The 10573-nt window shown below is 45.7% G+C and overlaps 1 protein-coding gene across 1 annotated transcript; it reads right to left on the reverse strand.

Moving 5' to 3' along the window:
- Positions 1-5276: 5276 nt before the first annotated feature.
- On the reverse strand, positions 5277-9686 carry TEX13B (testis expressed 13B). The gene has a single exon (XM_030807167.1). The coding sequence runs from the start codon at positions 8727-8729 to the stop codon at positions 8073-8075; it is 657 nt and encodes a 218-aa protein (XP_030663027.1). The 5' UTR covers positions 8730-9686; the 3' UTR covers positions 5277-8072.
- Positions 9687-10573: the final 887 nt, after the last annotated feature.

The following is a 10573-nucleotide window of genomic DNA, read 5'->3' on the forward strand; positions in this document are numbered from 1 at the left end:
ATGTGAACACCTTATAGGATGAGGATTTTGGATTTTATACCAAGAACAATGAAAAGCTCTTGAAGGATTTTGGGTAGGGAAGTGACATGATCTAATTGGTATCTGTAGAAGACTGTTTTGGCTGCTGCATAGGAAGGAACCAGTAGATGGGCAAGAATAGGTTAGTAGGATGCTATTTGGCCAGTCTAGGAAAGAGGTGACAGTGCCCTGGACTTGGGTGGCATTTGAGGATATAATGGTAAATAAATGGATTTGAGGCTTATTTTGAAAGTATAAATGTTAGGCCTTGCTAATTGATTGGATGTAGAGGATTGAAGGAAAAATACTCATAACATTTTTCTGAGCAACTGGATAGTACCACTTAACTGAGATGAGATGCCTGGGGAGGGTTTTTTTGGGGGGACAGAGGAGTATAAAAATCAAGAACTCGGGTTTAGACATGTAAAGTTGAGCATCCTTTGAGACATCTAAGTGGAGATGGTGGTGATGGAGGTACTAGTTAGAGCTGTTGTCTAGGATTCTGTAATTACTAACTCTTGCTGTCACCATGTTAGATTACTGGGAAGTATTCAGAAAACATCTAAAAGAAAAATACTTAAAGATAGGAGTTGATAAATGTTATCAGCATGGCAAGCATATAGAGTCACGACTGCTTCTTGTAAAAGACCATGGTATATCAGAAGAGACACCATGTGGAATTCCTCAATGAGATCATTTTATTGACATGGAACATGTATTTGATCCTAATGAAAAGGGCTCCAGCTCACCCCGAACGGTGGTGCTTCAGGGATGTGCTGGGACTGGGAAAACAGCTGTGGTGCACAAGTTCATGTTTGACTGGGCAGCAGGAACGGTTACTCCAGCCAGGTTTGACTATCTCATCTATGTCAGCTGCAGAGAAATCAGCCATATTGCTAACCTTAGTGCTGCTGACCTTATCACTAACACTTTTCAAGATATAAATGGACCAATCTTGGACACTATTCTCGTATATCCAGAGAAGATTCTGTTCATTCTCGACAGATTTCCTGAGCTGCAGGACCCTGTTGATGACCAAGAAGAGGATCTTAGTGTTCACCCCCAGGAGAGGAGGCCAGTAGAGAGTCTCTTGTGCAGTTTTGTGAGGAATAAATTATTCCCCGATAACTGCCCGGCCTACAGCCATGAAGAAGCTCCACTCTCTGTTAAAACAACCTATCCAGGCAGAGATATTATGGTTTACAGATACTGAAAAGAGAGCATATTTATTGAGCCAGTTTTCAGGTGCTAATACAGCAATGAAAGTCTTTTATGATCTTTGAGAGAATGAAGATCTTGACATTATGTCTTCATTTCCCATCGTCTCCTGGATGATATGCAACGTCCTGCAGTCACAGGGAGATGGTGACAGGACTCTCTTGAGATCACTTCAGACCATGACTGATGTGTATTTATTCTACTTTTCCAAGTGCCTCAAAACTCTTACAGGTATCTCAGTATGGGAAGGACAAAGTTGCCTGTGGGGTCTTTGCCGCTTGGCTGCAGAGGGCCTGCAAAACCATCAGGTTTTGTTTGCAGTCAGTGACCTCAGAAGACATGGGATAGGAGTGTGTGATACCAACTGCACTTTTCTCAGTCGCTTTTTGAAAAAGGCTGAAGGAGCTGTCAGAGTCTACACTTTCCTTCACTTCAGTTTCCAAGAGTTCTTGACTGCTGTCTTCCATGCCCTGAAGAATGACAATAGCTGGATGTTTTTTATCAAGCAGAGAAAATGTGGCAAGAAATGTTCCAACAATATGGAAAAGGTTTATCATCACTAATGATACAATTCTTATTTGGCCTCTTACATAAAGGAAAAGGAAAGGCTGTGGAAACTACTTTTGGAAGAAAAGTTTCCCCAGGACTTCGAAGGGGGTTACGAAAAGGACTGAGAGAGAAATAAAGGATAAGTCTTCTAGGTTATAGATTGAGCTGGTGGACCTGTTTCACTGTTTGTATGAGATTCAGGAAGAAGAATATGCAAAAAGGATAATTGATGATTTACAGTCAATTATACTGCTTCAACCTACCTATACAAAAATGGACATTCTGGCTATGTCCTTCTGTGTAAAAAGTAGTCACAGTCACCTGTCAGTGTCTCTCTTCCTCTGAAGAGGAAGAGTGAGCCTCAACATTCGTGCCACCAGCCTTAACACTTAATCAGTGCATATATCCATGTCTTTCTTCCAGTTTTTGTCCTTCCCAGACAATGGGCACTGTACACACTGTGTGTGTGTGTGTGTGTGTGTGTGTGTGTATTAGTATTCATTGTCACTGTGTGGATGTGGTTTGTAATTCTAAAGTGTTATGAGCATGTAAGGTAATCAAGTTGAAGACTCTGCTATTTTGGTCTAATGACCATTCTGGAAAAAGGTGTAAATGTAACATTCGATTGGTTGTCATTCTCCTCTAAATATACTTCATCACTGAGGCCTCAAGGAACTTCAGGTTAGTAAGGGGCAGAGGTACACTCCTGTATTATCTTGCTATAAATCCTGGTTATTTCCACCAGAGCTTGCAACTTCACAGAAGGTCACGAGCTGAAGTTGAAAGAGGCGTAGGTAAGTTACTTTTATAATATGGGCTCTACATACCATAAAATACAGTCCTACTGGCTTATTGACTAAAGAAGCAAAGAAGACTTATACCTGTGTTATCTAGAAAATGCTGTAAGTCTGTTCTCAATATTTGGGTTAAGATTGATAATGCCTCTCCCTTAGTTTTCAGGCCAGTTGAGGAGCAGGGGACTGACAGGAGAGGGGTCAGCAGAAAGCTCCACTTGAGGAATGAAATAACTCAAGTTGTGTCTCTTATAGTTGTATTTCTTGTGTGGGCAATAGCATAAAGGTGGAAATGAGCATGGGGTATATGTGTTTGAGGGAAATGAGAGGGAGGGAGGCATTAACAAGAATTTGTGTTTGGAATTAGAGGGGGAAGGGATAAGAGAGGTTTAATGGACTCAGAATTATCAAAGACCTTGCCTACAAGGTCTTGACCAATTCTGTATATGTATATAATATACAGCTTTATTCCAGTTGTATATTATAAGGTAAAATAATGGACCAATACATTTAAAGTTGAAACACTGATGGAAACAAAGGGTCTTCTGGTTCATTCTGGGTTTCCAGAAAGTCAACCTTAGGTGGAGTCCTCCCCCGTAACCCTTATGCCTTTATCAGAGGGCTTAAACTCTTATGAAAAATTTAACCCAACATTCTTCTTTCCCAAGTGTATTGGCTATGTAAGAGTTTACTATTGAGCTTTCCTGGTTTTAAATTATTGTTATGAATTCTTCTATTAGTACCGACAACCAAGAACCAGTTATACTGTAAAGTTAGCTTGGGCAAGTCACTTCATGACTCAGAGCATGTGCAAAATGGTGATTATAATACTTGTTATTGGATTAAGGGCCAGATAAGATAATTTGTGAAAATAAAGTGCTTACCTCAGTGCCTGGCACATAGTAACATGGTTTTGGAGTCAGACCTGAGTAATGACCTCAGTTCTGTACCTATGTGACCTTGAGCAGATTACTTTTTGTGCCCTAATTTCCTTATCTGCAAAATGGGATAATAGCTCTCAAGGTTTTGGGAAGGGGTAAAATAGTGCTACTAGCAAGGTAACAAAAGCCAAATAAGCCTTTTACTTAAGTTTTATTTTAAATTACTTTTTATTTCCTCATCTCTTTTAGGTCCTTTCAGCTGCACAGTTTGCCAGTGTCTCAGCTACACCTGCTCTGCCAAGCACTGCGTAATCCATACTGTAAAATCAAAGACCTGAAGTAAGTCGAACTTTGCTTTAAACTCTTAGGTATTTGCAGGTAAAGATTAGGTTGCTAGAAATTGCACTCCCAGCTGACTGACCTGAAAATAAAATATAGCTAGTTTTCAGCTTCTCCACAGTGGAGCAACAAATGAAGAGATATGCTACAGGCCTAGAAGGGGCAGGAAGGAGTGAGGCCCAGATGTCTGCCCGCCCGTCCTGCCTTTTCCCCTTTTGTATGTACTGTTTTGCTGTAATGAGTAAGTGGACGGTTGTAACACCTGAGAGATAGATTTGGGTGTGCTGCCCCACTTGGATCTGCCACCCCAACTTTCTTTTCCTCCCAGACTGCCACTGCTCTCCCCCTTAGTTTTCTTTCAGTTGGGTCCTATCCTACTCCACGCAGCTTGACGATCCTTTTCTCTCCCTCCATTCCCCACTTTCACCCTGTAGTTATTCCCCAAAGTACCCAAAGACGATCCCACCCCTGCCCTGCCCTTCCATCTTCACTTACTTCCAAGCACTTTGCCCACAACACAAACACACAAGCAGGTGCCCCGTTGTTTTCACACCCCTTTGCCTTATAGATCAATGTCTGCTCTTCTTCTTTCCTCCTGTCCCAGAGGAAAAGGCAGCCCTTGCAAGCCACCCAAGCCAGTAAATTCACATCACTATTTTTGTATTTTTGTGAATATTTATTTTACTTTCGTAACACAGAGGTATATAAAGAAAGAAAAGCCCTCCACCCAACTGCCCCATACCCCATCCCACCCTATATCCCCATACCCTGCTGCCTCCTATCATCCCCTGACCCTGAGCCCACCCCCACCCCAGGTAACTTGTTTGCTAAATATATGTCCAGACCATTTTCTATGCTTACTCAAACATAAAACTGTAACGTAAGACAAACATAAATACATAAATTTGTAACATTCATATACACACTCACAGAACTTTGGGGGGTTTTGTCTTACAAAAACAAAAGCAACCTTGTCATATGATTTTTTTTCATTTAACAATACAGGGGCCATGCCTCCAATACAGTATACAAAATCTACCACATTCTTTCACAAGTGTTTTGCATTTTCAAGCTTTCTTCAGCTATCTCCTTCTCCATGGGTCAAATTTCTCCCATATTCAAAAGAACTGGCTGGGCACAGTGGCTCACGCCTGTAATCTCAGCACTTGGGAGGCTGAGGCAGGTGGATTGCTTGAGATCAGGAGTTTGAGACCAGCCTGGCTAACATGGTCTCTGCTAAAATTACAAAAATTAGCCGGGCGTGGTGGCGCATGCCTATAGTCCCAGCTACTCAGGAGGCTGAGGCAGGAGAATCACTTGAACCCGGGAGGCAGAGGCTGGAGTGAGCCAAAATTGTACCACTGCACTCCAGCCTGGGCAGCAGAGCGAGACTCCATCTCAGGAAAAAAAAAGAAAATTAAAGAAAAAAAAATCCTCTCTCAACTGAGTATATCACTTCAATCCTTCCCTTCACAGCCAAGAATCCTTGAGGAAGAGCCTCCCTCACTGACTCCACATCATCCTCACTCACTCCTCACTTCTGCAGTTTGGCTTCTGCCCCTGCCACTCCCCTAGATCTGCTAGAAGATCCGAAGTAAATGCCAGACCCAGTGGATACTTTTCAGCTCCTATCTGAGAGGGCCCCTCAGCTTCATTGACATTTTCTCCTAATTCTTCCCGTTCTGACTGGACAATTTTGCCCTCTAGTGGACATGTGGGAGTATCTGGAGGCATTTTTGGTTGTCACAACTGGGACTCTGAGGGGGTGGATGCTCTGGCAACTAGTGGGTAGAGGCTAGGAATTCTGCTAAACATCCTACAATGTACTGGACAGCACCCTGCAACAAAGAATTAGCCAGCTCCAAATGTCAAGAGTACTGAGATTAAGAAACCCTGCCCTAGAGATATATAAAGAAACCCAAAGACATTTCTGAAACTGCAGGCCAGGAACCTGGCCCTCAATCCTGATTATTGTTCATCCCCAACAGGAGAAAACCTAAAAATCAAGTTTAGCTGCAGCAGAGATGTCCCAGAGCCATGACAGCTTCTTAGTCTCTAGGTCCACAGATCCTGGGCAATGTCCAGGGCTCCTTCAGTTGTGTCTCAGTCTGGTCCAGGTGTAGCCCCTTCTCATCCTTCCACCTGTGGGCTAAAACATACATGTAGCCCCCATCAACAAAACTTACAATCATCAGAGGGAGAGAAGCAGACTAACCTGTCACCTACCCCCTTACCCTACCCACTCCTATCCTCCTCCACCTCACCCCTTCCCTCTGGAAGTTGATTTCCCATTGGGATATGTTTCTGTTCTATTCTACATTTCTGAATTCACTGAGAGCTTTGTAGCCAGATTTCCGTCCCACATTTATCATGGTGGTGGGTTGGGGGAGAGAATCTCTCAAGATGGCACCATGCTTTGGCTCAGTCTAGACCAGCAAACCCTCTGAGCACTATCAGTTGCTGACTCACCTCCTTGGCAGTGGTAGTTCTCTTTTCAGATATGACTGTCCCTGGTTCTACTCACTGGGGACTGGAAAGGATTCTCCTGTCATGGGGCCATATAGTCATAGCAGTCTGCACCTGCATGGTGCTGGTGTCTTCTGTAGGTAGGCCTAAGGGATTCTCTTAGGGGTGGCAAATCTCTGCTGTGTTGATTTGAGTCAGGATGAACCTGGGGTTCATCCCGGGCTTGTTTTTATTGTTTCTTGTGATATAACTCACTCAGAGCATGAATGAACTTCCTATCCAGTTCATTCACGGAAACTCTTGGGATTCAGGAATCTCCACTGCTCACCACACCCTGATGCAACTCCCCAGCCAGTCCCACCATTTTCTTTAATGGTCTTTTGTTCAAAATTGCTCTTCTGGTACAAACTTCTGACTGGGAAATAATCTGCTTGCTCAGAACGGAAACTCACTCAAATTAGTTTAAAGTAAAGGGGATCTGTGTAAAGTAGATTTTCCTGTAGCACAACTACAGGAAGTGAAAAGTGATTGGGCCATCACTACCCTCTCCATCTCTCTGGAGTCACGGGATGAACTCCTCTATGCCTGTCTGCTCCCTGAAACCTCATACCAGCATCCTCTAAAAGACACTTGACTCTGTAAAGCATCCAGTTCTGTTCCTCCACAGCCAGGGCCAGGCCTCAGCTATGGCCTTGGTGTCCATGGCTCTGACCCTGGCCCCAACTCCAAGTGACCCACTGCTTCATTGCCCAACACTATTCTGACTGTGGAATCTGCCTGTCTGTTCAGATTTTCTAACGTAAAAATTCATTTGGCTCAGGATTGGTCAAATATCCACTCCTGCTCCAATTATCTAAGGCCTACATGAAGGGAGAGAGTGTAGGTGTTACATACTGCCCAGGTCCAACAGATACTTAAGATAGGGAGCTAGAGACACACACACACAAATAAAAACTGCAGCAGTTCTGGAGTGTTGACTACTAATACTCTGAAATACAAAGGGAGTCATTAAAACATGTCTCTCCCTGCCTGTCATCTACATCCTCCCACCCACAACCCCGCCTCCCCACCCCCGCTACTGTCCAATCTTCCCACTCATCCCCTTGTCCCCACTCCACCCAATCCCCCTCCCACCTCTCCCCTCTCCCCCTGAAGATTGATTTCCCATTGAGATATATTTCTGTTCTATTTTACATTTCTGAATTTACTGAGGCTTTTGCAGCCAGATTCGCCTCCCACAGAGGAAGCAATTTTCCCTCCGTGAAAAATTCACAGCTTTACACCACGGGCAGTCCCAGTCCCCTGGCCTGCGATATACTGGAGGTCTTCTCTGCTGATGGGGTTCTGAGTCTCTCCTGTCTCTTGGGGGCTCTTGAGGGTCTATTCCCTGGGCCTCCACATCAGACCACAGGCTAGCATCAGAGGCCCCCCAGTTGGAAGGCATCTGAGTTGGAACCGGTGCTGTGACCTTTGCTGGTGAAGGGGGTATATTGGGTATGGCTGAGAAGGCGGACACAAGGCATGGGTATGAGTATGTGAATGAGGTAGGGAGCTGGACAGGAAGAGGCTCCAGTGAGACTGTGGACCCAAGCCCAGAGAAGACAGACATGGCTGTTTGTACTGACCTGAGATCTTCCTCCCTCTGCCCGCAAAGGTGTAATTTGCCTGCTACACAGCTCCGAGAGGCTGCCTGAAGCCTCCTCCCAGCCCCTACAAGGCCTCTGCGGGGGCAGGCCCTGCCTCTGCATACCTCTCCTCTCCTTCTTCTCCAGCAGCACCAGCAGCAGCCACCGCCTCCTTTTCCTGCTCACCTGCTCCTTCTGTCCAATCCCCTCTGGCAGTGGCCAGGCCTGGAAACACTGTAGCCTGGCCCTGTCCCTGGGGAGATGCCAGCTCCTGGAGAGAAGTAGGCAGAGCTGAAACACATTCTGGGGACAGGGCAGGGGGTCCGGGCAGGTTGGGGCATGGCAGGGGCATTGGACAGGGACCATTCAGGGGATCTTACGGCATGGAGGAGCTTCCATCTCAGCATGTCCCGCTCTCTCTGCACCTCCGCAAGGCTGGTCTCGGTTAGCCGCAACTGGAAGGTCGCCTCATTGCATTCCATCTCCTGCTGTTCCTTGAGTTCCGTCAGGTTTGAGGCCAAGACCAGCGCAGCTGATCTGTGCAGTTTGGCAAAGCCTTGCAGCCACTGCACCCTGCGGTTTTGTAACTGCCCCTGCCTGTGGGCAAAGCGCATGCCCAAGGCCAGGCTGCCCCAGGTGCAGGCCTCTTTGACCTCGCTGGACACCTCGCTGTCCTCCAGGATGGCCCTGAGCTTGTCTTCCACCTCCTCCCAGGATAAGGATATATTCTCGAGGTAGAACTCGGGGCCTTTCGTGTGCCTGGCCATTTTCTCGTTGATGAAGGCCACCACGTTTCCGTGCCGGAACCCACTAATGGGGTCCTCAGGTCTCAAGGCCATGATCGCCTAGGGGCTTAACGATTTCACTAGCCCTGTGTGGATGGAGCAGCCAATAGGTTCCTTTCCTCCCCCTTAGCCCCTCCCCTCATCAGTCTTCTTCCACCTTCTTGCCCCCGCCCTCCCCCCCGACAAGACCCTCCTAATGACCCTCTGACCGGCTTGTCCTACCCTAGGACACCTCCCACCAGGCCTCACCTCTTCAGCCAGGGGCCAGGGGAAGTACAGGCCAACCCCGCTGCTTAACACGCCTGAAGAGAGGGGGGCCTCTCCCTCCTAGGGCTCCGCGGAAAAGGAATCCGCAGGGCCAACCCTCGAGGCTTTTACTCTGGGACTGTTCCAATTTCCAGAGACCGTAGGGGTGAAAGGGAGTGAGTGAGGAAGGCCTCTGCCACTCCACTGGGACATAAGGGAACCTGCCACATGGTTGGGAGACCTTGAAGGCTGAAAGAAACAGGAGTGGTCCGGAAGGACTTAGAACCAAAAAAAGTATTTGTGAACAAGTTGAAGACTCATCCCTCCCCACCATAATGGCTTGTCCCATGCCAGGGGAGTTTCGCCCCCCAACTGGAATATTCTAGAGCAGGAAACAGCCCCAGCCCTTCAGTTGCCCTTGGAGGAAGAGGGTGGAGCCAGGGGCGGAACTTATCCCCTATTTGCTCAGGACTAAACATCCCAAACACCCTAACAAATCCTGGCCTGTCCTTCCTCCCTTAGCTCCTCTTTCCTCACACTCCTCCCATCACTCCTCCCCGACTGAAACGCCTTGAATCCTGAAGCAACTGTGGGAGAAAGAGAGTTAGGAGTAGCACAAATACACCTTTTTACCAAAACCTGAAATATGAGAGATCTTCCATCAGAGGGATATGAATATGTCTCTTAAAACCTTAGGCCGGGTGCGGTGGCTCATGCCTATAATCCCAGCACTTTGGGAGATCGAGATGGGCGGATCACGAGGTCAGAAAATCGAGACCATCGTGGCTAACACGGTAAAACCCCTTCTCTACTAAAATTACAAAAAATTAGCTGGATGTGGTGGCACGCGCATGTAGTCCCAGCTACTTGGGAGGCTGAGGCAGGAGAATCGCTTGAACCCACGAGGCGGAGGTTGCAGTGAGCCGAGATTGCAACACTGCACTGTAGCCTGGGCGACAGAGTGAGACTCCGTCTCAAACAAACACAAAAACAAAAAAACCTTGAATGACTTTCTGAGACCCACAAGATAAACCAGACAAATCTCAGGTTGAGTCCAACGTTGCTACCTATTACATGACATTGTACTGTAACTGAAGCTGTTTCTACCTATGGATCTATGATGATGGCCAATGACAAAAGGGCATGTAAAGTTGTAAGAGTAATGTTTTCTATGATCCCGTATTTGTAAAATGTAGAAATTATGTGTGTATGTGTGTGTTTGCATATGTTTGTATGTTTCTATAATCTTGGAGAACAGAATGAGGGAGGATATATAGCAGACTCAACATTAATTATCTCTGGGAAGTGGGGTTGGACTGGAGGTTAGAAAAAAGTTTTTAACTTTAAAATACATTTTTCTCTAATTTCGCTTGTTATAAAGAGCATACAACTAACTATATGTATGCATACATCACAAATCTGGAAAGTTATATACTAGCACTGTAACAGTGGTTATCTTTGGGTAATAGGAATATAGTACTTTAAAAAATATTCTTGACATTTTTCTCTATTGTAAAATTGTTTATAATAAACGTGTTATGTTTTTCAAAATTGAAAAAAAAATGTTTCTCCCAGTAACAGCTGATCATTGCAAGTAATTTTTAAGTGCTTGGGAAGTACTTCTATGATCCTACTCTTCCTTCGACCTGGGT

The sequence above is a fragment of the Nomascus leucogenys genome, chromosome X, assembly GCF_006542625.1.
Source record: "Nomascus leucogenys isolate Asia chromosome X, Asia_NLE_v1, whole genome shotgun sequence".
In the NCBI taxonomy this organism is placed as follows: domain Eukaryota; kingdom Metazoa; phylum Chordata; class Mammalia; order Primates; family Hylobatidae; genus Nomascus; species Nomascus leucogenys.

What these genes read in the sequence shown, in the direction of transcription:
- TEX13B (XM_030807167.1), bottom strand. Translation starts at nt 8,729, where the DNA reads ATGGCCTTGAGACCTGAGGACCCCATTAGTGGGTTCCGGCACGGAAAC.